Source organism: Strigops habroptila, chromosome 1, assembly GCF_004027225.2.
Source record: "Strigops habroptila isolate Jane chromosome 1, bStrHab1.2.pri, whole genome shotgun sequence".
Classification (NCBI taxonomy): Eukaryota; Metazoa; Chordata; class Aves; order Psittaciformes; family Psittacidae; genus Strigops; species Strigops habroptila.
Window position 1 is genome coordinate 140,309,653 of NC_044277.2, and position 27,116 is coordinate 140,336,768.

The following is a 27,116-nucleotide window of genomic DNA, read 5'->3' on the forward strand; positions in this document are numbered from 1 at the left end:
AGGTGCAGGGTGAGGAGTGTGAGGCCGGGGCCGTCCCTCGCCCGCCGGAGCGGGGCTCCCGCTCCCAGCCGCCGCGCTGCGCCCCGCGCCCCGCTTCTCCTGCGGCGGCGTCTCCCCCGCGGGCACCCCCACGACTTTTCCTCGCCCTCCCGCCCCGTGGCCCCCGCCCCGCGGCCGCGCCAGGCGGGGAGCGAGGGGAGGTGCTGCGCTCCGCCCGGCCCCTGCTAGCCCCGCCGCCCGCCCCTCGCCGGCCCGTCCCGTCTCCCTGTCCCGGGCCGGGCAGCGGCGAGGGGAGCGCGGGAGGGAGCCATGTCTCACGGGGCGCGAGTGATCCGAACCGGCGTGAGCAGCGCGGGGCCCGCTGCCCCGCCGGCCTCCACCGCCGCCTCCTCCTCAGCGGGCTCGGACGCGGAGCTCATGGACGGCGCCTATTTCCGCTCCTGCGCCGGCATACTGAAGGTGGCCCAGATGGTAAGGGGCGAGCGGGGCCGGGGGCGGCCGTTGGGACCCTCGGCCGGGCGTCACGCTGTTCCGTGCCGGGCGTTCCTTGTGGCGGCGGCTGTGGGGAGCGCCGTCGGGGCGAGCGGGGGTCTGCTCGTTGCCGCTTTGGCCGCCGCGCTTTTGCCTCTAGCTGCTCGCAGGAAGAAGGGAAATCCAGGTTCCCCTGGCAAAACGAAGCGTTAAGGTCTGTCAGAAGCCGCCTTTGCGTCTTCCCAAGGCAGCAACGCGTTCAGACAAAGCCATGTGAGCCCAGAGTGACACCGCTTGCTCGAAGCACCGAGTGGTGTTACCTTGATAATAGTAGCTGATGGCGGTGGTGAGTATTAACAACTTTTTGCCGTTAGTAATAATGGTAACATCGTGATGCGAAGGCACATCGTGCTCCAGTGGAACACCTCATTCCCTAGCATGGGTGAGCTTGTGGAAGGAAGTGGGGCCAAGTGCCAGCACCAGCATGGTCTGGTAAAAGGGTGGGCACCGCGGCTGAGGTATTAGGCTGAGGTGGGCACCACTAGTCCAGCAGGCTCCATGCCCTGTCTGTCAGAGACCCCCAGGTAGTGACTCAGGGAGGGATGTGGGAGATGTATGGCTGAAAAGCAGAAATCCAAAAGAAATGGATAGTGGAGTGCCGCCAGTTAAGGCATCGAGCTGATGCCTTAACTTGACTCAGTGCAGGATATTTTTCTATATCCATATGCAAAGAGGATTAAGAGATGGATAAGCTCTTTCTCATTTCTGTGGCACATAATTGTCTGCAGAGTGATTTGGCAGCTTAATTACAGTAATGGCAGTGAATAATGGCTAGGAAAGAGCATGTAAGACAACGTGTAGCGATACCTCCTCACATACATTCTCATCCTTCAAAAGTAGTAGTACTTTGGCAACATTTTCTACTGGAGTTGTTGCCTTTGTTTTTTATAAACCCCAGTACCTGTTTTCCCCTCTGCCTTTATTTGTCCAGTCATTTTTTTAAACTTGTGTAACTTATTAGCATCCAGGCTCCTAAATTGACATTAGAAGTTAGAAATCATATTGTTCTAGGTTACTGTGGAATAATATCAGATCATAAAGTTTCTCTTTAAAAGCTGCCCAGTTTCTTCCAGTTCATTAACGGCCATCAGCTGCCCTTAGAAATGAGCCTGGAGTATCTTTTCAGGAGACAAATTACATTCTTTTGAGCGTGTGTCCTCATTGCAAATGAACATGTAGTCCTGAAAGGGTAGACTTGTGCTTTGCTGATGAGCTAGAAGTCTATTTACCCTTTTGCTTTCACCACCGTGGAAAGAACAGTTCCTTTCATGGGCTAGAAATACCTAGTCCTCCCTGCTCTCCACCCTGCTGTGGTGTCACTGCAGCTATGACCTGTGACACAGCTAGCACAGGCATGTATATTTGTGCTGAAATTTCAGGTTTTGGTACACATATGAAGTGTGTCTATAGATATTTTTTCTATACTGCATGTAAATCTATGTAATTTTGTGTAATACTTCACATACTTCACATAAAGTCATATTTTATCAATGCTGTTCAATATAAATTCATCAGACTTTAAGCTAGCAGCCTTCTGTGGTAACTTTAATAGGAGTTAAAATAACATAAATTAGTTTCCTTTAGGACTTTTTCAGCTTCACCTTCCTACATTTTTCTGCTTTCCAGCTTGCCTGTAAATAGTGTCACTAGGAGTTACCTCAGGTATCTAAGGAACTTTGGGCAAATTAACTTATGGTATCACAATAGTGTCCTCTTCTCAAATAATTCACTAAGAAAACTAAACATTTGTGCTGCAGTATGTAGAAATAACCAGGACAGGTTAGTTCCAGATTAACTCCTGCACCTGATAAAATACGTAGGGATAAATATTTTCACATTTCTCCTTTATCTCTTCTCAGACAGTATTTCCACTGTATCCATGGGTCCATTTGTATTAGCATTCAGTTCTTCTAGTGTTTGCAGTATCTTTCTTTAAAAAGAATTCTTTATGCTAAATCTATAAACATTCCTGCAGTAATGCTAATGTGGCTGGTGGCACTGCACTCTTACAAGAAGGAGAACCATTATGCTGGCAGAGGACAATAGTAAAGTCTTTTGGGTTAGACATACATCACGTTAAACTGCATACTGGGCCTCTGAATGGCTGTAGCTATGAAGAGGGAGCGTTACTGCTTCTGTTTTCTCTTTCTTCCTCAATCCTTTGACCAAGAAGGATATGAGAGAGAACAAGAAAGAAACATTTCATCATTTACTGTAATATTAAGGGCTCTTTGCAGTGCTTGCAAGCTAAAAAAATTTGATTGTATGTGTATGTGCATGAAATAATTCTAATAGATGACAACAATATGTTATGGAAATTACACAAAGGAAATGGAAAATACAGCTGTTGTTCTGTAAGAAAGATCATAAGTCAAGGACTAAAACTCAGCAGTCCTGGACAAGATGAAGAGATGGTGCAATGATCTGGTGATTACTGAGTTCTTGCTAGTATCTAAATGTTACCAATGCTTTCTCTTCAAATGCTGGGTGCTGTGGTGTCTAACATAGAATGAAATTAGGAAGTAAAACATGTTTCTTGCCTAAGCCTACACAAATTCCAGTTTTGTTGTGGTTTGGTTTGGTTTGGTTTTTGGTAAAGAATTTCTTTAACCTTGCAGACATGCATTTTATGCATTGAATGCCTGGGTTTCTAATGCTTTGGAGTGGTCTGTAAATATTTTGAAGATAAAATGGAGGAGAAAGCATAGTTCTGTGAGTTGTGTATTTCACGTGGCAGTAAGATAGTTTGAAGCTGTATTACTAGTGTTAGTAGGGGCTCCATTTTCAAACTCCCGTCTGAACTGACACTCTGGTTTTAACAGGAAGTTAAGAAGTATCTTCAACATCTAACCCACTTCTGCTGGTTTAACTTGATGGTGATTAATGTAGCTTTTGCCTTGTCTTCTTTTTTTTTCTCTCCCCACCTTGTTTTCTCTCTTCCCCCCCCCCCCTCCCCCCCCTTATTTTTTTGTTTTTGCAGCTTTGCTAAGGTCTCCTATTCATGGGGATACATGCAGGATCCCATTGTGGTCACCTGGGTTCTGTAGCACCAGTGTACTAAGTGTGTGAGTGGTCTGTGTCGGTGTACACAATACACTTATACCAGAGAAGCTAAATAACTTGAATTTTAGCCAGCTTGGCAAAATGGACACGCGTGACCGTCTTCAGTACACCACACTAACTGTGCTGATCTCTTTGAAGCACTTTGCTCTGTGTCCATGCTACTGCTGGCTAGTTTTATTGTAAGACTTTCTAGGAACCCATGTTACTTACCTTGGCAAGTTCTCAGTAGATGGGTTTCTGGAAGCCTTTTGGGGCATCATGTGCCATTAGAGACAGCAGTATGAATTTGCATTCGTATTGTCACCAGGGTGGCTCAAGTGGCAGTGTTCATAGGTTGGAACAAGTCTGATCAGCAGAATTTCTTGTGGAGCCCTTACGTACCTTTTGCATTTTCACAGCTGAAGTCTGGAGGATGCCACAGATACTGTATAGGACTAGGTCCTGCTTTCAGCACAGCCCATGTTTGACAGTGGAGCCTGTAGAGGTATCCCACCATTTTAGGCAGCTGGCTGGTAGGAATAGCTGTGATTATATCACTTGTCCAGAGGGTTCAATGCAGAGGTTTGCAAGAGTATGAGCAATACGGACTGAAGAGATAAAAGAAGTGTTGGGAGCTCGCATGGAGAAGGAGTCAGCACAGCACATGCTTGTGTAGGTCTCTCGGGCTTCTCAGACTATTCTTGGACTGTTCCTTGTTTCTGGGCTTTGAGAGGTGCAGAGGTGTCCCATGGCCTTTTTTGCCTTTCTTTCACCTCCTTCAGGTTGGGCCAAGCTAACTTGGACTCGGTTCAGTCTGAAGGTGATTGTTCCCCTAATAACACTGTTGTTACTGAGCAGACAATAGTTATGGCCCAGTAAGCACAGCCTCAGAATGCTGGGTGGTTGAAGCTAAAACCAGTGCTGATTCTTTCAGCTCAATATGAACCAGGAAAGAGCAGTTTCACCAGACAGAAAAGAAGAAAATAAAAATTATCTTCTCAAGGCTGAAGAAAAAATATACAAACAATTGCAATGGAATAAAGGATAAACTCAATAAAAGTTGACTTAACTACATCATTTTAACTTGTTAAAAATGCTAAGGTAATAGTTAAAGCTTTTTTGCTGAGTATCTGTGTAATTTCCTCAACATGTCTTGACAAAAGCCATTACATACTTGACAAATGAATGGTCAACATGGCAGTCTGTAATTCTGAGTAACTTTGAAGTGTGCTGAAACCTCTCTGTATTATTTGCATACTGACATACAGGTGAATAGTGGTATTCAAGAGAATGTTAATACGTCTAAAACTGAAAGCTAGAAAATGCTGGTAGTCAGATTTGCTGGAGCCATGATCAATTTCTGAATGTGCTGGATGATAACAGACAAATTTGCTAGAGAGCTGTATTCAGAGGAAGGTAAAATATGAAAAGAAAGCAAAATCTGTTAGTGGAAGAAAACAATTCCTAATCAAAACCATTGGTACAGGAAAAGGAAATTCACAAAAGCAGATGGTGCTTGGAATGATTTGAGAGTTACTCAAATCCTCTAAGTTAATCTTGAGCCTGAAACATCTTTCTGTCTGTGGAGGTGATTGAAGTAAAACATCTCATACTTTGCAGCAGCATGTCAGTAGCATGTGATTTTGCCTGTATGGTAATAATGCTGCTCAATCAGAAGAGAGGGATTCTGGAGTGGAGAGATGCTGAAACTGTAAGCCTGCCTCTGGGTGCTATGTAGATTCCACTTTCACCTTTCCCCTGCTATCACTCTGTCTATAGTTTTTCCAAAGGAAAATAATGGCCAAAAGAACAAGCGTGGTCAAAGTTGCTGGATGCTGACCCGCAAAGCTTAGATTCAAATGGTTTTGTGTTCTGCTTGACTTTTCATCTGGCTGATAGGAGAAAACATGAAAAAGAATGCTGTAAGAACTATCCGTGGTGTCATGACATATAACACAAAAAGTCTTATTTTGAGGCATGCAGGAGGCATTTTATGTTTGCAAAGAAAATAATAATTGAGGAAAACCACCCCAAGAATGTGCAGGTGTCTTCAGTCTGCAATTATGTGATAAACTACTGGCTAAGCAGTAAGGAATGGGACATGTTTTTTAGCAGTGAAGTTATTTTCAGGCCAAAGTCAGAGCTGTGTGTTATAGCTGCCAATTATTTTTGTTATTCTACTAGAAGCTGCAGTAAAAGGACCTTGCTTGGCATGCTGAGCAAAGAGAGAAAAATAATCTTAGATGGCTCCACAGTAAGAAGGAGCACTTGAGTGAGGAATGTCCAAGCCTGGTAATTAAAACCAATAAGTCTGGGTAGTCCTGTTACTTCCACACTGACATCACCCAAACAGGCTGGCTTGGCCGGTTGTATTTTTTCCATGCTCTGGGTGGCCATTTTACAATTTCTGCCCAGGTATTTGCTTAAGAGCTGGGAGCAGACAGTGTGTTCTTTGTGTGTTAACCAAGGAGTGCTTGGTGGTAGGTTGACATAGTTTCATTTGATGAGACAAAACCTCACAAGCATAATTTGACCAGTTTAAGGAATTTTCCCTTTGTCTCGCCTCCATGCAGCCATTCTGAGCTGTGCTGCTGCAGCTGTTCACAAAGCCACGCAGTAAACCAAAGCAGGGAGCTGCTGTAGCTTTACTTCAGCTCTCCTTCAGCTTTCTTTTTCCATAGGAGTTTTTAGAGAACAGTGCAGCCATAGAGACTACTGTCACCAAGAGCAAGTGTCTGGCACGTAAGGGCAGGAACTACATAAGTCTGAAGTGGTTCTGTGTGCTTCAAACCACAAGCTGAGAATGTAGTCCTTTTTCTCTTGGGCAGGGGAAGGCTTTGTACCATCTGTTTTAATTTCTCTCTCTTTCAGCAAAAAAGAAACTAGTAATTTTTCTGACACTGAAACTGCTCTGGAATGCTAAAAAAAATCAGCTCCAGTACATTTTGTGAAAAGACAATTATATTCATTGTTAAACACCAGGGAATCTGTTCTGAATGTGTCAGTGAATGTTTTATTTGTATGCTAAAAGAGGCTTCCTAAAAGCATGGAGTCAGAGCTACCTTTTCTTGCTCATTTGACCCATCCATTAGGATTTGTTGCAACACTTTCATTCATTAGCAACCTGAGTGCATGTAGTGCTCTTTGTTCAGAGGTGGTTGTATGGAGGAGGTTGCTAACTAGGGTTAGCAAATACATTTTCTGAAACGAAAAAAAAAAAAGGAAATGAAGCCTAGAAATTTACCACGTCACCTGAGATGTGTTTAGTATGCTTGAAAGAGCAGAGTGAAGTATTGGCAGTGGTTTCCTGACACATTTGTTTTACAGGAAGTTAAATTTGCAAATGCCTTTTAAAATCTTAATCAAGTGTACACGGTGTCCATGGATAATAAGATGTGGTGAAAAGCGTGGATTCTTACTGCTCTGTGAGTTTCCTCGAAGACGTGCAAGTGCAAGGTATTCCCTGTCTTCACTCGCTTTGGAGATGATGTCCCTTTGAACCTCTTCCTCTCCTGCCACAAAGAAACAGAAACCAGGGGATCCATTCCTTCCAAATGTGGTCTCCATCTGCTCAGAGCCTGTAAATGTTAAAGAGCATCTTGCGAAGCAACCTTCACTGGGTTCCAGGGGTGCAGGTGCTGGAATGATTTGTTGTGTCTCATCATGATCCAGTAAAGCCATGGCCGTACCTCACTGAGGGAAGTATTCCTGACCATACGCCTCTGTTAAGTACCTGCTCTGCATTACTGGGGTATTGTCCCCCAAAACCAGACAGTGTTTGCTTACTATGAGTAAGTGTTTCCTCCGCTCCCTTCCCTGGGGAGTCCGTGTCAGGTATTCACTCAGTACTGTGGCTGGGTTGTCCCCTTTGCGCTGTTGTCACGTCATGTGTGCTGTGGCCTCGTCCTTCTGTTTTGTGGTGAGACGTAAAGTATACAGCAGCCAGAAATTGCTACTTTCTGTACACAGAAATCAAACTCTAAAACTGCTGTGATTTCCTTTTGTCCACCTGTGAGCTTCCTCTTTTTTGCGTAACTTAGATTCTTAAGGGATCATCATGAGTGAAACAACTCCCGGCACTGCGATGCTGTAATGTGACAAATGTAATAGCAAGTAAAGATGTGTCTGACTGGTCAAAACTAGGTGACTGCAGCTTTCAATGCCAAAGCAGATTTAGCTGCTCTTCTTGCAACAACAGCAGCAGCTGCAGCACTTACGGCTTCCTCTCCTGATAACAGCTTCATTTAAGGAAAATGGAAGTGCGGTGATGACAAGATTGAGAAGCTGCTTCAAGGGGGAATTGTCTTAGAATGGTTTTGGTGGTTTGTTGTTTTTTATTAAAAAAAATGCTCTTAGTGAGTTCAAGAAGGAAGTACTGACTGCTGGGAGAGAAGTATGCTCTTAGCCTGAGATGGCCACCAGCAGCTGCAGAACTACTGAACGGCTTAGCATACTTCCCTGCAAGTCTGTAATCACGCTCTGGAAAGACCACTTCAAGAGCTCCCTTATCCATTGGGGAAAAACACAGTCCCCAGTTGCTGCTTGTCACCTGCTGGCTAATTGAGCCTTTTGTAGATTGCTTGAGTGAAGCTTCTTAGTAGATGCAGGAGTGCTGTCCCAGCGTGTTTGAGAGCCCTGCCAGTCTCCAGGCAGACACTGAAAGCTGTCAGCTGCAACAGTGCCACTGGGGAATCTCATCTGTTCTCATTTCCCCCCCCTCATTCATCGCCCTTCACTTCTCTGGCACCTCACCAAGCATCAAGTGTTTGCACTTAGAAAAGGTCATTCTTTTGTGTGCTGAGGCCCAGTCTGATCCAGCAGCCAGGTTGTGATGATGCCTGTTGGTCTGGAAATTGTCATGATGTTAGCATTTTCGGGAACTCTCACCTGTTTTTTCCTGATAATCGTTATGATGTGCCAGCACAGCTACCAACATGGTCTTCAGTGATATAAACAGGTCCTCCTCTGATTCGAGGAGACCTTGCTCAGGGCTCCGTTGCCATGGCTAACAAAGCCTTTGCTGGAGATGACAGATATGAACTTTTAAACTGTGCAACTGCCAGATGTCAGCGTGGTGTTCTCTGGGGCAGGGAGAGCTACGGCAGGTGTTAACTGAAGATTTGAATCAGTCAAGCAATAAATACCTCAGACAGTAAGAATGGGGTGTGTTGTGAGCAGCATCTATAAGGGCAAGTGATGGACAGATTGGCTGCTGAGGGTTAGCAGGCATAGGCACTGAGACTTCACTGGGAGGTTCCTGAGGTATTCCTTATCAGTAACAGTTTTCAGGCAGATGAGGTTGCATATGCTTTTCATTTCTTGTATCTAGATCAATAGGTTACTAGAATGATCGTTGCCATGAGGTACTGGTTTGTGTTGTATGTTCCTATTTGAGTTTTAAGTACCTGTATGCTGTTAGATATGTATTAGATGTCCATGTCAAGGGGCAAACTTTGCAGCTTGCTGTGCAAAGTTGGTGGGTACTTGTTAATAATAAGCACTGTGTACCCTGGGCTTCAAGCAGTCAGCCAGTCTGAGCCAGGTTTGGCTGGGCCGCCAACGTGGGCTCCTTCTCTGTAGGTGGTATTGGCATGCATGGTTGGTAAATCCATTTTTAGACAGCCATGAACTTTATCTACAAGAGCTCTGTAGTTTGCAATTAAGGATTAAGCTCTTTTTATATTGTGTATTACTGATAATATGGGGCTTTATTGACTGTTGAAAGGGCAAACAATATACCTGAGAACATTTCAGAGTAATGGTTTTAGAGGTGCCTTGCTCCTGCAAGGAGCTCTTCTTCCCAGCCAACTTAAAGGAAGTATGGGTGGTGAGGTGGCCATCTCCGGTCCCCAAGGAGGGCTCCCCTCTCCAGACCCAGGGCTGGTGAGCTCTATTGCTGCTTTTGCAGCAGCAACCTCAAAGTTCTCCAGTAATGTTTACATACCTTAGGTGTCTTTGTACTTCCATGAGCATGTGTATTCCTGTACATCGTTATTGGGTTCCTTTCTGCCATCAAGAGCCGCTTTTTGCTATCTCTTAAGGCACTTAAGACCTCCTAATTTTTAGGTTCTACCAAACCCAGTTTTGTTGGCCTATGGTTCTCTTCTCCTCTTGGTCTTTTTCTTGCCTCGGAAGCACCTCGTGTGCTTGAGGCATTCTTTCTCTGTTTACACAACCTTCTCACACTCTGGGCTGTTTCCTCCTGTCATTCTGCATGACTTTTGGGTTTAGCAGACCAAAAGAACTGTTAACATGGCTTTACAGGAGGATCTAGACGTTGGAAGATCTGCCTTGCAGAGGAGAGAAGTTAACGATCACAGCTTATTGTGCAATTTCTGAATTTGCAGTGATTTGGTTGTATTAATCCCTCAATTTCTGGTTGCTATCATCAGATCCTCCACTTTTTACTAGAGGATTCTGGAGATTCAAGTCTCTTACAATGTCCAGTGTAATCTTTGGAGTTGTGGTATAGGGATTGTCCCTACCAAGCAAGATATGTGCTCTTCTACAGTGAGTGCATTACAGCAGGAGCCATATGCATGCATGCTTTTTGCAGCAGTCAAGTAGTACTTTTCTAAATGGGCAATTGGCTTGGTGGTGTGGGACACGGGTTCCCAATGAGCACCACAACCACTACCTTACCTGGGAGGAGAGCAGAGAGCGCAGGCTGAGTCAGTGACTGTATCTGTGTGCAGAGAACACCAATTATAGAGGATGTGTTCCTGCTGTTACCTGAAACAGCAGGTTGGTTTATGATTTGGGGATTATGACTTGATTTGAGATGGGAGAGACCACGAGAGTGGGTGGCAGGCTGCCTGTTACATAGGGACAGTTGCCTGCACAGTGAAGAACTTCCTTAGTAATAGATGGAAAAGCTACATGCTTGCAGAGTATAAAGGTCTCCTGGCTTTGTCTAGAGTAGTACCTTCAGTTATTGCAGGTTATAGAAGGACATAGGCATCTGTTTGAGAGTTACAGAATCACAAGGGTTGGAAGGGACTGCTGGAGATCCATCCATCTGGTCCAACGCCCCTGCCAAGGCAGGGCACGCAGAGCGGGTCACACAGGAACGTGTCCAGGCGGGTGTTGAATGTCTCCAGAGAGGGAGCTCCACAACCCCCCTGGGCAGCCTGTTCAGTGCTCTTGACACCATCGGTGTAAAGAAGTTCTTCCTCATGTTGAGATGAAACTTGTTGTGTGTTAGTTTATGGCCATTGCTCCTCGTCCTGTCACTGGGCACCTCTGAAAAGAGCCTGGCACCATCCTCCTGACACCCGCCCTTGAGATATTTATGTGCATTAATGAGATCCCCTCTCAGCCTGCTCTTCTCTAGACTAAGCAGGCCCAGCTCCCGCAATCTCTTCTGATAAGAGAGATGCTCCAGACCCCTCATCATCTCTGTGGCTCTCTGCTGGACTCTCTCCAGTAGCTCCTTGTCTTCCTTGTACTGAGGAGCCCAGAACTGGACACAGTACTCCAGATGTGGCCTCACCAGGGTCAGGTGGAGGGGGAGGATCACCTCCCTTGACCTGCTGGCCACATGCCTCCAAACCAGAAAGCAGCTGTGTTTGCCAGAGTTAAAACCCTGCTAGGGCATTTGCTGCATTTAGGAATCTGTTCGTATCCTTTGCAGACATGCTAATAGTCAGCTGTGCCATTAATATTGTTTTGCAATGATTTTCATGTGTTTTGGGAATTGTTTGTGACTTGGCTGTGGCACTTGTGCAGTATTACTCAATTATCACTTAGGTTGCTGCAGTATTTTGAGTGTTGTATGCTCATCTTTTATGTAGATAGGAAAAACTTACTGTAATGCTTTTATGGTTGAAATATTTTAAATTTGGGTTGATTTAAGTGGGTTTTTTTCATGAATTCACTGCCTGATGAGAATATAGTGTACTCTTTGCCATGCGAATGTAAAGTCTTTGCTTTCAGTTAATAACACAGAGGATTGTATGTGTTATATATATATCACCAGCCGTATTTCAGGCAGCTGTGAGACTGAGGCAGCACTCTAGTGAAGATGGCAGTGGTGGGACTGAAGTATCACACACACTGTGTCAGTGGTAGGCAGGACTTAATTGCAGCTAGTCATTACAAAGACTTGCCTTCTTAATGACCATGCTAACACCCTGTAAAGGGCTCTTTAATAATGTCATTCATCTGCTGGCTCTGTGATTACCCCACATACGCTTCTACCTCTGACTGAGGCCTGTGCCTAAGCAGACAGATAATTTCTTATTAATAGATAAAGAATACCACTTGCTTGTACTTAGGATTGTCCTCTTATCTGAATCATAGAGGGTCTGAATAAGATTATTTTGCCTTTTCTCACCCTCCCACCATTTTTATCTTCACTAAATACCCCATGGACAGTGATGCACAAGAGAAGTCACTTAGTGGAGGCCAGGCAGCCTCCTTATTTTAGCTGAGCAGCCAGACAAGAAGGAAATCTGCCGAGACGCAGGGGCTGAGAGATTACTGTGCAACCAAAAACTGACTGCTTCACAGAACCATGCACTCGGAGGCAGCTGATTTAATCTGTCATTAGTGAAGTTTTAAATGGGCTGGGGTTTTTATCTTCTTTTTCTAGAAGGGGTTTGGCTGTTACAGCTCACATTTCCGATGCCACCCTGGCAGAAGGAAATCTTGATTACAGCAGCAGTCAATGCTGTTGGTTAAATTAGCTGAACCAGTCTTGCATGAACTACAATTGTAGCCTTGGTCTGCTCTTCACTCATCTTTCTGTTTTGGGAAGCTGTTGAATAAGTTCTATTCTGTACAGAAATATGTACTTAATAATATATGGGTGTTGCTTCAGCGTGTTGAGGTGTAACATTCAGACATGTACAGCTGCAGCCAGTGACATTTCTCCAGGGCATGGTTATCCTGATAGGCTTGCTTAGGAAAAGCAAGTGGAAAATTCCAGTTACTATCTTGGCTGCTGTCACAAGCTGGAAACTTTGACTTTTATTTCGTTCAAATACAAAAAGCATTTAGCTGTTATTATATTGTGTTGTTTTTTAAAAAAGGCTGTGATAAAAGTGTATGAGAGTCAGTGCTGTCCTTTGCTCCAAATCTGTAGACACAGTTTTGTTTGTGTACTGTTGCTTGCACTAGAACTTGTGTAAGTTTTAAGAGTAGAAATCAACCATTTGTTATCAATTTCATGGTCCTCCTTTCAGATTCAGGAAGAGGGACATTAAAGCAGTACAAAGGTTCATCAGTGCTTCAGCAAGTGCAATGGAGAAGCTCTCAATGCTGTTTTACAGCATCCAGGGAAACAAAAAAGCTGTTTCTAGAGGGTTAAATTGTCGGAGAAGAATGGAAGGGAAAAGCACTTTCAGGTATTGCCCACTACTAACTGGAGACTGGTAAACCAGAGCTGCTGCCTTCTGTCTCTGTACAGGTCTAGTGATGTGCTGAATCGTGTCCCCTGGCCTTTCCTCTGAGTGGTGCTAATTTTTAGTTAGCTAATTGCAGCACATCTCAATGCAAGGGAGTTGGAAGAGACCTAGGAAGCATTCAAGGAGTTAATGGCGGAATTCTGGTGCATTCACATGTATAGAGGGAAATGTGGATGGAAGAGAATGAGAGATACAAAGCAGAAGAATATGGACTGTAATGTAGGGAAAGAAGAGGAAAGGGGAATAAAGAGCTGAAAGCAAACGCTGGAGACAGAAAGTCACAATACAGCTTCTTATCGGAGTGTAGCAGAGGGAGCACAAGAAAGAAAAAATATTCTGAGAAAAGCAAGAATGTGGTTTTACACTGCATGACAAAATAATTCAATGAAAAGATAATGCAGCGCTGGGTAGATTATACATGCTGATGTGTGTGTCACAGTATTATGGTGAATCTTTGAGATAAGAGTTATAGTGTTTCTCTAGAACTGGGCACCTTGAGGCAATTTTGCTTTTTATCGACGTTATCTTTCCTCCCTGCAGTTTAGCTGGTATTTCACATCTTATTTCTATATATATAGAAAAAGAAAATGATTATCCAGAGTTAATAGTTACACAATAAGAGAGCAGTTTCAGCCTGTCAGTTCAGTATGTGATCTTGGAATTTGCAAACACCACGTTCAGTTCCTTTCTGCAATGAAGATTTATAATATCATTCTTTGTACTACCGCAGCAGCTGGAAGTCCCAGGCAAGGAGCGGGCCGTCTGCAGTGGGTTAACCCCAGTCAGCAGCCAAACACCCACCCAGCCTCTCACTCGCTCCCCTCTCCTGAAGGATGGGGAGAAAATAGAAGGAAGGCAAAAAGATCCGTGGATCGAGATAATGACAATTTTATGAGGAAAGCAAAAGCAGCACATGCCAGCAAGGCAAAAAGAGGAATTCATTCACTTCTACCCAACAGCAGACAAGTGTTCAGCAACTTCCTGGAAAGTAGGACCTCAGCATGTGTAATGGTTGCTTGGGAAGACAAATGTCATAGCCTTGAACATTTCCTCTTATATCTCCTTTTCTTGAGCTTTTATCACTGACATCATATAGTCTGGAATATCCCTTTGGCCAGTTGGAGCCTGCTGTCCTGGTCGTGTCCCTTCCCAGCTTCTCACCCGCTTGCAAGCCTACTTACTTCGAGGTGAGGGAGGAAGAAGAGAGAATGCAAGCACTGCTCAGCAGCAGCCAAAAGATTGATGTGTTATCAACACTGTTTTAACAACAAATGCAAAGCACAGTGCTATATGAGCTGTCGTGAAGGCAGTTAATTCTGTCCCAACTACACCCAGTACATCCCCACTGTATGAAGTGTTGTACAGGCACAGTGGGAAAGGGTTACCCTTACTTTGCAGTCATTAATAGAGATGTGAAAGAACAGCTGGGTATGGGTGAGTGATAATGTGTGGTACAGAACAGCCAAGAATGGTCAAGAGCATGAATAGTAAAGTAGCCTTAACATTAAAGATAATTGCAATATCTTGTGCATTGTGGGGGTTTTGTGGCACATGATAACAAAGCCTATTGTAAATAAATAAGTGACGGTAAGGAAATACCAATTCCCATTTTTACAGTGAGCCAGGCCTCTCGTTGTTTATTTTGTGTAGTGTAATGGCAACAAATAAATGAAAAAACAGCCCTCAAAGACTAACCTTTTCCTACTGTTTTAGTCCATTCACACTATGAAGGAAAACAGTCACCTTGACGTAGATGTTCATTAGCTGTGCTCAACATCTTTGCCTTATTTTACATATCTAAAGTGTTTTGAAGGTGAAAAACCTTGCATGTGAAGTCTTTATGAGTCCTCATTTGGCGAATGGGGGAGCTGAAGCAGCAAAATCCATGATTCACTGAAGTTCAGACAGTAAGATGGTTACAAAACTGGGGTCAGAATTCAAGAGCCAGTGACATTCAGTTACTCCCTTGATGTGTCAGTGTTTGTCTGTGGAAATGTGTCTGTAATGCTCAGAGTATTAGGCTTTCCTTTAGAGTAGGTTCTTGTCAATATTGGAGATCATGCTGGATTTATGTTTGTGCAGGTAGCTGTGTCTGAGGAAATTTAGCTCTCTCCAAATGTTACAAAAGAATTAAGTATTGGCAATAAAGCCAGAATGTTATTTATTACATCCATTAGAGCAAGACAGTAGAAAAAAGATCATACAAAGCACTAGCACAGATTGGTTCCTGGGTTATAAAATTGTTCTGCTGTCTGATAAACTACAGCCTTCTATGTCATGGTCAGAAAATGCTTAGTGGTGCCAGCTGGCCTGTGGGCATATGGAGAGCAAACCAAGTCCTTTCTTATGTTATGGTTCCTTCATTATCCTCGGGACGCTAGTGTAGGCAGTTGTATCTGTAATCCCTTGACTGGTGGGCATGCACTGCTGCCTGCCCCTTCCTTGGAGCTGCTTTGAACTTGCTGGCTTGGCCAAGGCTCTTCCATATTTGCTGGCACACTCCAGCACAACTGTGTTAGTGCAGGGGAGTCCAGCCTATTGATCCTGAGATGTGGGCAGCTCTTGGGCAGTTTCACAGTGGCCCATGATGGCAGGACTGGAAACTGCAGGAGGATCTAGCCACCAGTGAGGCTGATAACTCTGTTGGTGGCTTGCTCTTGGTCCCAGCATCATACCCAGCGCACTCCTGTGAAGCTAGGATGTTTGGAGGTAAGCTTTCTCTGCAACCTAATTGCATCTGCAGGACTGTAGCCAGCTAAGAGTAAGCGCAGGGAATTAGGTGGAATTCAAACCATATGAAAGCAGGAGTACAGTGGCATCTGAGCCTAATGCCATTTCTCCAGTGTGCATTCACCTTAGGAGTAATTGGAAATTGGATCTTCCTTCTGTATATAATCTCTTCATAATACAAAGGTGTAGTTCCTATCCTTTCCTTAAGAAGGTGTAGAATTTTCCTGCAGTGGACATTTGACTTCCTTGAAGTCTTGATACACATTTTCCTTGTTTTTTACTGAGTATGATCAATGACCAATGGACTTTATATGCTCATTATTTGACAGGGATAAGAAGAAATAGGGAGGAAAATGGATGATTTTTTAAAAGGAACAGCATTTCCAGGGAAAACCTCAAGTAGCATTTTATAGCACAGGGAAAGAGAATTTATCCCTCTTGTCCAGTCCTTTCCTATCCTCTCTAGCCTGAGAGGTACAGAAGGAAAGTGTGCCATTCTGAACAGATTGATGTCATCTGTATGGGCAGGAAGGAAGATCCCGGGCACTACAGGTTGGTCAGCCTCACCTCAGTCCCTTGGAGAGTGATGAAGAAGATCTTCCTGGAAAGCATTTCCAAATACATGAAGGACAAGAAGGTGATCAGGACTAGTCAGCATGGATTTACAAAGGGAAACCATGCTTGACCAGCTTTTCTGCCTTCTCAAATGAGGTCAATAGCTTGGTGGACAATGGAAGACTGGTGGATGTTGTTTACCTTCATCTTAGTAACATTATGGTCTCCCATAACATTTTCATAGACAAGCTGACAGAATATGGATTAGGTAAGTAGGCCATGAGGTGGATTAAAACCTGTGGCCAGGCCCAGAGGGTCATGGCACAAGATGCTTGGAGGCCGGTCACTAGTGGTGCAACCAAGGGATCAACACTGGGGCCTGTGCTGTTCAACATCTTCATTAATGACCTGGAGGATGGTCATTAATGCACTTGCACCCTCAGCAAGTTTATAGATGATAAAAAAAAGAGTAAATTGTGTTTCATTTTTGATAGAGCAGTACTCACTACAAAACAGAATGGAGTTTAGGCTTGGGAGCTTATGTCAGTGCTATTCAAGAGCCAGCACTTTCCACAGGCATGTTGCAGAGGATGTGGTTGCCTTGTCTCAAGCTCAAAATAGAGAAGAGAATGCAGGCTCTTACCATCTTCCCTTTCTGGTGCCTGTTCCATCTAGTAAGGTGTTGAGTGCCTCCTGGCAATTGCTGACTGCCTTTAGCTCACATTGGCTTCACTGTGAGATAGTGTCAGCATTCCTAGACACAATTCATGACTCGCTTCAAATATCTGGTCCAATGGGAAGAAATGGATTAGTTTCACAGAAACTGATTGGCTTAAACAGAGTAAATACATAACTTCATTGAAATAAAAAAATCCCTCCATGGAGATGATTGATGCTTGGTTTGCTTTTCAGAAATGAGAAAGCACATAGATAGTAGTGCAGTGTGTCCCTTCCCCCTGCAGTGTGTCCCTCCCCACTTTTGTAATGCAGGTCTGAAGCCTGGATATATTTTGTGGAGCACGTTGAAATATTCTAATGAGACTGACCATCATTTGACCTGTACTTCTGGTCTGACTGGCTTGCTGGCTATGGGATACATGTCTGCTGCTCTCACAGTCTGTGAAATACTATATTGAAATGGAAATGGCAGTGCCCTAATTTTTTCTGTGCCTCTAGTTTTTATTATCAATGTGTATTAACCTGCTCTGCGAGCACGGATGCCTAAAGAACACTCATAATATTTGATCATTTTAGTGCTTTGCCATTCATTTCTCTCCTAATCTCTCTCTGTGTGTGCTACAAACTGACTTCTAAGATATATGTTGAGCTGCATCCCAGACAGTTACATATTAATTATTTTATCTTTCAAGTTCTCTGGAAAGAGGAATTCCAGGGGAAAAAACCCCACAGTCGTCACCCAGTATATCATGATAAACCAATATCTGGTGAAGAAACTAGGTATTTGTCACTTTTAAAGGACAAATAATATTATGTGGCTCTATTTCCTACATTTGTTAGCGTTCATTTTCAACAGGTGAGTTTTAAACTCAGACTGTACCAGCTAGCCATGCAGGCAATATAGCGTGACAAACATGGTTTAGCTTTATATAAAGTTGTTGATATGGTCCTGTGAAATAGCGTTATGTGCCTCTGATCAGAGAACCCTCTTTAGAAATTGCACATCAATCTCATGTTGTGAAATTTATGCCAAGAAAGGAAATCTGTGAAAGACATACCTCTTGCCATGCAGTGATTTCTTCCTATGTGTGTGTTGAAGCACATCTAAAATCAAAGAAGGGATGCTCTTTACTAATTGGGTTTGGAATTGTTTTAATTGTGAAGTACACCTGAAACGGAAAGCGCATTTGCTCAGATCCACCTTTCTACCCTGTTCTTAGTAGCTGAGCAGATTCTTCACTGACTACTTTGGTACCTTGTAACTTCTTATTTCTTCTTGCGAAGTTCTTATGTATGTATAGAGCTTTTGATTGCCCTTGAGGATGAATATGTTTGGCCTGTCCACTTAGAATTGAGCAAGTGAAACTTAGTTAACACAGGGAAAATCTAGGCTATGTTGTTTGGGTGTTGGGTTTGGTGGGTTGGGTTTTTTTTTTTCCTTTTTAATTTTAAGGAAATGATTCTGATAATGGATGCTGTTGGTTGGGAGTTTGGAATACGAATGTGCAGGAGAGGATGGTGCAGTCTTGAAGTACTGGCTTCCTCAGATAGCTCTTTAATATCTTAGAGAAACAGTTAAAATGTGAATCATTACTGCTTCTGGCTGGCTTTGGATGAACTAAAAATTACAGTGGCTGAAAACATGCATTGACAGAGTCTGTAGTAAGAAAATACTTGGGTATGTCCTGGGTAGATTTATGTTTATCACCCAGGCTAGCAGGCTGGAGAAGCAGCAAGATCAATAAAATAAACAAGTAGCTTTAGATTAAAAAAGGAAATAAAATAGCTTCTGTCCTTTGCAAGCCTGAAACTGAAAGAAGATATACAATAATGCTGTATAGTTTTATGTGACAGTGCTAACATACTAAAATTTTATAGCTATTGTATTGGGGGGTGAGCTGAATAAATCAGTTCTGCCAAATGTTTATGTTATTTGCCCTGATACTACCTTATAGTATGCTTACCCTCCTTCTCAGTAGGTGGTAGAAAAGGAAGGGTAAAACTGTCAATTTAGTTGCAGCCAGGTCCTCTGAATTTGCATGTGAGTAATCTCACTAAATGGCAGTAAAGGTGCATGTATTCATGGGCACCTTCATTTTCACAGCTCTCAGTGATTTCCTTCTGAAAGTCCTTGAGGTTTAGATGCCTCAGCCACTGATGCAACTCCAGGCATTCAATGCCTCTTGTCTATTTGAGACCTCTTGTGTTGTACATAGAGACCTACTCAGGTTGGGTTCTTCAGGCTGAAACTGCTGCTTTCCTTCTAGCAGTTGGCTCTTCCCCCACTCTTAATGGTTGTTATAGCTCATTTTAACAGCAAATTTTAAAACATTATTACCATGCTCCTTACTTTGTCCTCCATTTTGTTGGGACCTTCCAATTTACATTAGATATTTGTTCTCTCTTTCTAAGTGCCATTTTGTTGCGTTTGAAATCATCTTCATGTCCCTCTGAGGCACCATGGTAAAAATCTTTAATGTGCCTTTTGTCTTTCAGATCTCACTGGTGGTTGGATTTATCAGTGTGAATAACTCTCCATGGACAGACTACAGTGTATACAGCTACTTTCAGATTGTGACCATGTGCGACTTGGTTATGATTTTGTTCTTCTACATTATCCACATCTTCAGAATCTACAGGAAGCTCACTTGCGTTAGCTGGCCGCTTGCGGTAAGCCACTTGGATGGTCTGGGTTCCTTGCCTCTCTTATGGGTTGATGGCTCAATTACATAGTCCATTTTCTTGTGCTATTACACAATGATAGGCTGTCTTCCTATATAATATATAGGAACATAATTCTTTTTTGTCTTGTATACAAATCCTTTTGTTGCTTTTGTTATTAGTATTCAATTCAGCACATGCTGTAATTGTTATATTTTTTAAGCCGATTTGAATCTGATCCTGCCCTCCTTCACACAAATATCAATCCAGATTTACTCCAGGGAAGGCAATAGTGTTATTCTGAGACAATTGAAAAGAAGCTAGTGATTATCAAGCCTTCAGCAGATGGGTCCTCGCTCGGGTTATTTATAGTAGCTAAGAGATCGGTAGAGTACCAAATCATAACATCAGAATTCATGTACTACATCCTGTCCCTGTTAAATAAAGTCTGTGACTGCTATTTAAGTCAAGTGTGTCTCTTTTTGGTATGGTTTTAGGTAACTTAAACAATAGCAAGAAATAGGAGCCTCAGCCTAATTGTCATAGCCTGGGCATTCCTGGGATATCTTGCAGGATGTTCCTGCCTCGTTCCTGCATTTCCCCTGCACATCCATCTCTCAAATCCTAGCAGAGAACTAACAAGCAGCACAGAAAATGCGAGACCTGAACTTCCTCAGTAGCTTTGGGTCAGGTCGTTTAACAGAAGAGTCCTGCATCCTAGTGTGGGATGACAGATTTTAATAACCCTGTAGAACATATCTCCCTTATGTGCATAGTAACACGTTAGTTCCGCAGAGGAAGGACCAAACGCATGGGGAAAGCCAACTGGAGAGATATAGAGGGATTTTGAAATCCAGGAAGTGGTTGGATGGTGTTTAATGGAAACTGTGTAAGTAGTTTACAGATCTAAGAGAACTGTTTGTCCATCCATCCACTTCTACCCAGAGGGAAAACATTGATTTTTCTTTTTAGTTGAAGAATATGATTATACTTGCACCCCTTCTTGTTTTCTCAAATGTGTACCACCACTATCTGTCTCTAGAAAGTACTTATTTATCTGAGATAATACAGATGCAGGGATTGAAATAAGCTAATGAATGATGGGTTTGGAAAGCAGCATTTAATGTGTGCATTGCTGTAACAGGATTATGCATAGGCTGCTTTTGTTTCTTCTTGTGTGTTTAATCATTCCTAAATGTTCCAGAGTCACTAGTGAGTTTGAGGCACTGCAGTTTATGGCTACTCAGCTTCAGATAGCTGTATGGAATGTGATGCTTGAACACTGGTGCTCTTTTACAACCAACCTCCTTTTCAGTCACATATATAAGTATCTTTAGAACAGAATAGGAAGACCTGTAAAAGACTGGGAAATTACAGCTAATGTTTGGCCAAGTTTCCTGGCAGGGTTCTCTACATTGCAGTCAGGGGTGTGATTTGCAGTGGGTAGAGTTGCAGTTGTTCATCACTGACAGCTTTTAAAGCTGGGAAGTATTTCTCCAGAGGGGCACTCTCCTGGTCATGCCAGAGCTTGGTTCTCCACCTAATTTATCCTTTGAGGATTCTTTTGCACCTTTGCCTGTCCCTTGGATTCCTCTAAAATAGTGGCCTGTGTATACTGTACACTGCTTTATTTGGTGTCCCTAAGGAGGCAATGGCATGCCTGCTTTGCCTGCCACATTGTGGACTAGTCAGAGAAGCCTCCTTACAAAAGTATTTTAATCTAGCAAAAGCAAGAGTTTAGATCTTGATTACCTCAAACAAAGTCACAAATGAGGAACGTAAGTTGCAGTCTCAGAGCCTACTTTATGGCAAAGATCCTCCTCAGCTGCTTATAAACACCTGAGCAAAGGGAAACTGTGCTATGGTATAACAGACTACCTTCCAGGATTTCCTTGGACAATTTCCTTTTGGAACTATATTCCCTCTCCTTTGTTTAGGGACAGAATCCCTCCTCTCCCTTATACATGGCATTTGCTTTGCTCATGCTGCTAGTGCAACGCAGATAAAGTAAGCACTCCTGCCCACCCCACTATGCAAAAGAAACAACCCATGTTCAGTTTGCAAACACTCATATTGGTTGCTGTAACCTTTGTGAGGATTTGTAATCTAAATCCATAGAAAACCCCTACTTACAACAAGGTAAAATTGACTCCTGGACTGATGCTTGTCACACCAGAGAAGAGTTCACACGTGGTGCCTCATTGATCTCTCGGAAAAGCCCATGGCATCATGTTTTACTGCAGCCACCCTTGCAGACTTAGGAGCCTGGGTGTTGGTTATGAGTGTCTGCGTAGTTGTGCTTTTCATGGCTTCCCTTCTGCTTCCAGTCTTGGTTGATGTAAGCTGCTAGGAAATCCAGCAGTAGATCCACTGCTTACTTTCTGAGATTATCAGAAGTAGGAGCATTTGGTTTTCCACTTCAGCTATTTATTGCCATTTCATATAGGCTAGAGAGATATGCCCTTAAGGCTTCTTCCTTCCTCCAGAACTGTCTCTTTAAGTACAGTACATACTTGATGCTTCACCCTCAGTAATGTACCATGTTGAATTGAAAGGATTGCATCCATACCAGTAAGTAGATCTTATTACAGTGACATTAGTAGACCTGAAGGTTGGCCCTTTTTGAACAGAAATTCAGGTAAGGTACAAAATCCACTCACAAGGTGAGTGTCTCCCTCCCTTCCTCTCCTCTCCCCCTTTTTTCTTCTTTTGACTGGTGTTTTGTCCTCCGGGTTTGAGTAACCTCTGCAACTTGTTTTCATTTGAGGCATATCAGAATGCTTTCCTAATAAGTTTCCCTTCTGATGCAGGCTGTGCTTGTCTTTCCAGGAGTTTCTTCATTATCTAATTGGTACAATTCTGCTTCTCATTGCATCGATTGTAGCAGCATCCAAGAGTTACAATTTGACTGGACTTGTGGCTGGAGCGGTAAGACTGTTTATTAGTCTTGACACTTTTTTAATTGCCATATATATATTAAGTAGGACATTGGAAATCTATTACTTGTAATTTTATTTTCTTACGAACTTGCCTTGCTTGTGTCTTGGTTGGGTGAACTACCTCCTAGCTCATTCAGTGAATGCTCTGTAGCACAATGCCAGCAGAAAAATTTTGTTGTGAGACTCCAGACTCACCATTAAAGTAGGTATTTGTCCTGTCAGAGAGTTGAAACCAAAGGCCTCTGCTTTAACTCATAGGAACTAATGTGTTTAGGAAAAGAATTCAGACAATTCAGTTTTGACAAATGGCTGTTGCAGCAGCTAGAAGTTACTGAAAGGATTTCACCCCAGTCTTCAGCTTCTGACACCTCCTGCTCCTGAACAGAGCCCTTTTCAAGATCATTTCTCCTGAGCTAAAAGCCACTGGGGTTATGGGCTGACTTACTGAAAGATACTCTCTGCCTCTGTTGGCTGGAGGGCTTGAGAGAGAGAGGCATGACTTCTGAGTGTGGGCAGCAGCAGGACCTGAAACACAACTCCTCCAGAATAAAGAATTACTTTCCGAAACTTAGTCCTGATGATGTAAACAGACTAGAAGGCTTGTTTTACCTGGCTTGTTTACTTGGCAGATGGCAGGGAAAGACGTGATTGAATGGGGCAGTAAAAGAACAGTAATCAAAGGTGCGAGAAAAAGTCTTTATTGCAGAACCCTAGCGAGAAGTCTAGAAGGAGAGACTATGCTGCTGTCCAGCTTTTTCTCCCCCCTTGTATATGACTGACAGTCTTTCTGTCATTGTTTTGACAAGACATAACTGCTTATTATACGATGGGAATGTTTATGTTTTTATTATATTGGCAGAATGGAGTAAAAAAAAATCACTTTTTTGAGTCTGTTATTGTAAAATACAGAGCTGAATGTACAGGAATGTCTGTACATTCATGGAATATGTGTCATCTAATGTTCTATATGTATTTGTGGTTTGTTTGTTTTCACCTCCAGACTTTTGGGTTCCTAGCTACCATCCTTTGTGTTTTAAGCATATGGTCATCCTACAAGGTTTCGTGCATCACGCAGTCAACCAGTAAGTATCACACTTTGTAACTGCAGGAATGCTTCCCAAAATGAATATTTATACTTTCTGCCACAGGGCTGTGTCTGCCTGGAAGGATTTATTAACATCCTGTTCCTTGTAACTCAGAATTACTCACAAAGCAATAATTCCATATTTTCTGTCAACACAGACATTTCACAACTACTGACAGCTGCTAACTAATTACAAGAGCAAAATAACTTGCTTCTAGCAAGTGGTGAATCTATCAGTGCTTCCTCTTCTCCCTCTCCCACCCCCTACCAAAAGGTTTCCTGTGTGTTCCTTAATCAAGTAGATGAATGTGTTTGTGGCAACACAAATGACACTGTCTTCCTTTTCAAAGATGCATCTGTATGACTCCTTCATCTCTGCAAGACGTCTGCCTTATGAAACAGGATACCAAAGAGGAGCGGCCACTACTGAGGAAAGAGCATGGGTATTTTGTTACTAGCTTGGACAGCCAGTAGCTTTTGAAGACCTACCTGAATGCCTATGCAAAAGAATATTGTGAACCAAAGTCATTTTGCTCCCCACGCTTCACCCCCCCTCAAAGAAGTTTATAATGGAAAAACCTGCTTTTTATGAGCTTTACAGAGAAAGACAATTTCTGTCTCATAAGCTGGACTGTGGTCACTTCCAGCTATTTGCAATAAGTAAGTGCATTTAAAACTCATCTGGAGAGTCATTTGGTTCTCCTTTCAGAGCGATGGAAAAAATGCTTCTGATTTCCTCCATCTGTTTAGAGAAGGGAAATCCTGCAAATTCCTACCTGATTCTTAACTTCCAAGGATGATTTGTTCAACAAAGGAACTGTTACAAACTGATGTGTGCCTGGATAAGCTGACCCAAGTCTTTGTTACCTCTTTCTATGAGAACTGTAGACTTTTTCTAACATCAGCCGGCATCAGAAATTGCAAACTGCAACTTGAATACATCATTGCCAACAACCCCTTCTAGCCCCAACAGGACATGATGAAATCAGGTTTTTTCTCCATGAATTTTTACAGGTTATTAACTATCAAAGATTATTCTTAAAAGCTTCCCCCTGCAAAATGCAGGAAAATACATGCCCAGGAATGTGTGTTTAATGTTTTGTGGGATCTTTTTTATTTTCCCTTTTCAGAAATACTCATTTGTATTTGTATTTGAAAGACCTGTTCTGTAGAAGATTTCTGTGCATCTCCTACAAATTATTCTCTTTGGAGTCTACCAGTGTTTATGGAAAGCCCATTGTGAATGGAGCAATATGCTGCTTTCTCTCTCTTACATGTGGTTTGTCCCTTCCTCTGCCTCTGCTGAGATCTGTGCTTTTGGAGACTCTGCCCAGAGCCTGCACAGGCAGAGCAGTTTTGTCCAACCTGGTATTGTCTTGAAGTTCTATGTAACTTCAAGGCTGAGACAATGTCTTCTTGGTACCTTTGTCTTTCTCTCCTTCTGCAGTCCATCATCTCTGGTGAGCTGGAAATTCTTTGTAGGAAAAGGCCCCTCCTCCTTTGTGTTTTGCCTTTCATGTCTAGCTGTGAAGTAGAACTTGTACTTACAAGTAGGTCTCTTCTGTCAGGGCCACTGCATGACGGTGCAGCAGGTTTCTGCAGAAAGCAGGATTCGTACAGTTTACCAGGTCCAGTCTGGAGGAAAAAAGCATTTTCTGTCCTACTCTGCATTTTCCTATTTGTCTGACATTCTGTGTAATTTAATGGTCCTCTCAGAAAATGCTTTTTGTGCCTCATTGCTGTTTGTTGTCACCTGATTTTTTTTCTCTCATCCTTATATATATATCTTTACTTTTATTTTTTTTCTTTACTCTTTGACAAAAAACCTCAAAACTGGCCAACTGCTAAGGTGTCAAAAAAATTGAGTAAGTAACTCAGTAGCGACTGAGCAGATAACCTAGAAGGGTAGAGATCCCCCTCTTCACAGTGCATAGTTGCTGTGATTCTTCCCGCTGTTCCTTTTCATAAGTGCTCTTTTTACAGCAACACAGAGCAGGAAACAATTTGAAAGTGCAAAAGTCTGCTGTTTGTGGATGAAGACACATATATTCACTCAAAGATAAACTGCTTTGACATTAACATAGAGGATTACTCAAATAAAACCATGTAACAGGCACTTTTTATGTTATTAATTTCATATTGACTATTTTTGATTTCTTTTAAATGTCCAACTTTGGTCTGTTTCTCTGCCCCATCCCTTCAGATGACATATTTTGTGTTTGATCAGAAGTGAATTGCTTTTTTCTTTTTATTGACCTGAATTGAGCATGCCTCAAAAGTGTTCTGGCTTAAGAGAAGAGACATCCTTTTCAGCTAGTGATCCACTGTCAGCAGTCAGTGACAGCTCAGGCTTCCTTGCCCTGCCAGCACAGGACTGGTCCAAAGGATGTACATGACAAAGGACTTCATTCTGGGTACTTTGAGTGACAATACCTGCAGAAGAAGGTGTACACCCATATATAGCTATATGTATTTTTTTGCAACAGGGGTGCTTGAGCACCAGTTCTCCTGCCAAGACTGACTTAACTACAGTTTTTGGAAACCAGTGCTCTGACTTTAATTTGGACTGACATGGTAGATATTTAAGGATACAACCTCCTCTGTTTCCCCAGAGGAAAGTGCTCTATTTCTCCTTCACCTCCTGAGATATCACCTCAGATAGATAGTAGGCATCTTCCTACAAGCTTTAACCCCTCTTGGCAATCCTTGGGAAACCAGTGTTCTCCTGCACACGGTGTGAATGTGTCTGAGACCTCAGCGCTGCTGTGACAGTGTGGAGAAGCACCTGCTAAGGATTGGGGCTGGAGCCTGAGCTTGCTCTGAAGAAAAGGCTGGAATCGTGCCCCCTCTCCTGGCACTACACTAGCATCTCTTTTTCAGCCTCCCACAACACTCTGGTGCTTGTCACCATGTGGGGAAAAAAAAATTAGGGGGAATTTCATGCAGTCTGACAACCAAAGAATCTTTGAACAGTGCTCTGTGATCGTCCAAAGAATATGTTTTGCTGCAAGTGCACTTGTTTATACTGGATCAAGATAAGTAAGTACAAGTTCCCTTTTGGGTTTTGTGCCTATTGATAGGCCTAAGGTATGCCTGCAGCTTTTGCTGTTATGACAGACAGGGCTGGGTCCATAGACCTGCCAGATGCTCTTAATGCAGAATGCTTTCAGGCTGGAAAACCGACATCTCTGCTGCCAAAGCTTCCTCGCTTCCTGCAAAGCCTCCTTGTGAAACATGCCTACCAAGAAAAGCACAGGTTTTGCTGGTATCACCAGCTCTGCCGGGGGTCCTTGAATGACAGCTCCATCTGGCAGGGACTTTGGCACCCCACTACTGTAGCTCTGCCAGCAAAAGTGTTTTAAGTCTCCTTCGGTGTCAATCTTTTTCTGAAAGCTCCGTCTGTCTGCAGCTTTGTCAAATACGGGATTCCAGCTGTTTTAGAAATAAACTATGTTCGCAATTGGGATGGTGTAACAGCTTTGAGAATCA

At 43.0% G+C, this 27,116-nt stretch overlaps 1 protein-coding gene across 1 annotated transcript; it reads left to right on the forward strand.

Annotated features, from left to right (window-relative positions):
• The first annotated feature begins 245 nt into the window (after nucleotides 1-245).
• CMTM7 (CKLF like MARVEL transmembrane domain containing 7) lies at nucleotides 246-27,116 on the forward strand. The gene is made up of 5 exons (XM_030511759.1): nucleotides 246-471; nucleotides 19,440-19,613; nucleotides 22,434-22,532; nucleotides 23,544-23,625; nucleotides 23,978-27,116. Exons 1-5 carry the CDS (start codon nucleotides 310-312, stop codon nucleotides 23,989-23,991), a joined length of 531 nt encoding a protein of 176 aa, XP_030367619.1. The 5' UTR covers nucleotides 246-309; the 3' UTR covers nucleotides 23,992-27,116.

Coding starts and splice junctions, on each gene's coding strand:
- CMTM7 (XM_030511759.1), top strand. CDS start 310: ATGTCTCACGGGGCGCGAGTGATCCGAACCGGCGTGAGCAGCGCGGGG. Junction 19,614..22,433: donor GCGTTAGCTGGCCGCTTGCG/GTAAGCCACTTG, acceptor TTGTCTTTCCAG/GAGTTTCTTCATTATCTAAT. Junction 22,533..23,543: donor CTGGACTTGTGGCTGGAGCG/GTAAGACTGTTT, acceptor TTTCACCTCCAG/ACTTTTGGGTTCCTAGCTAC.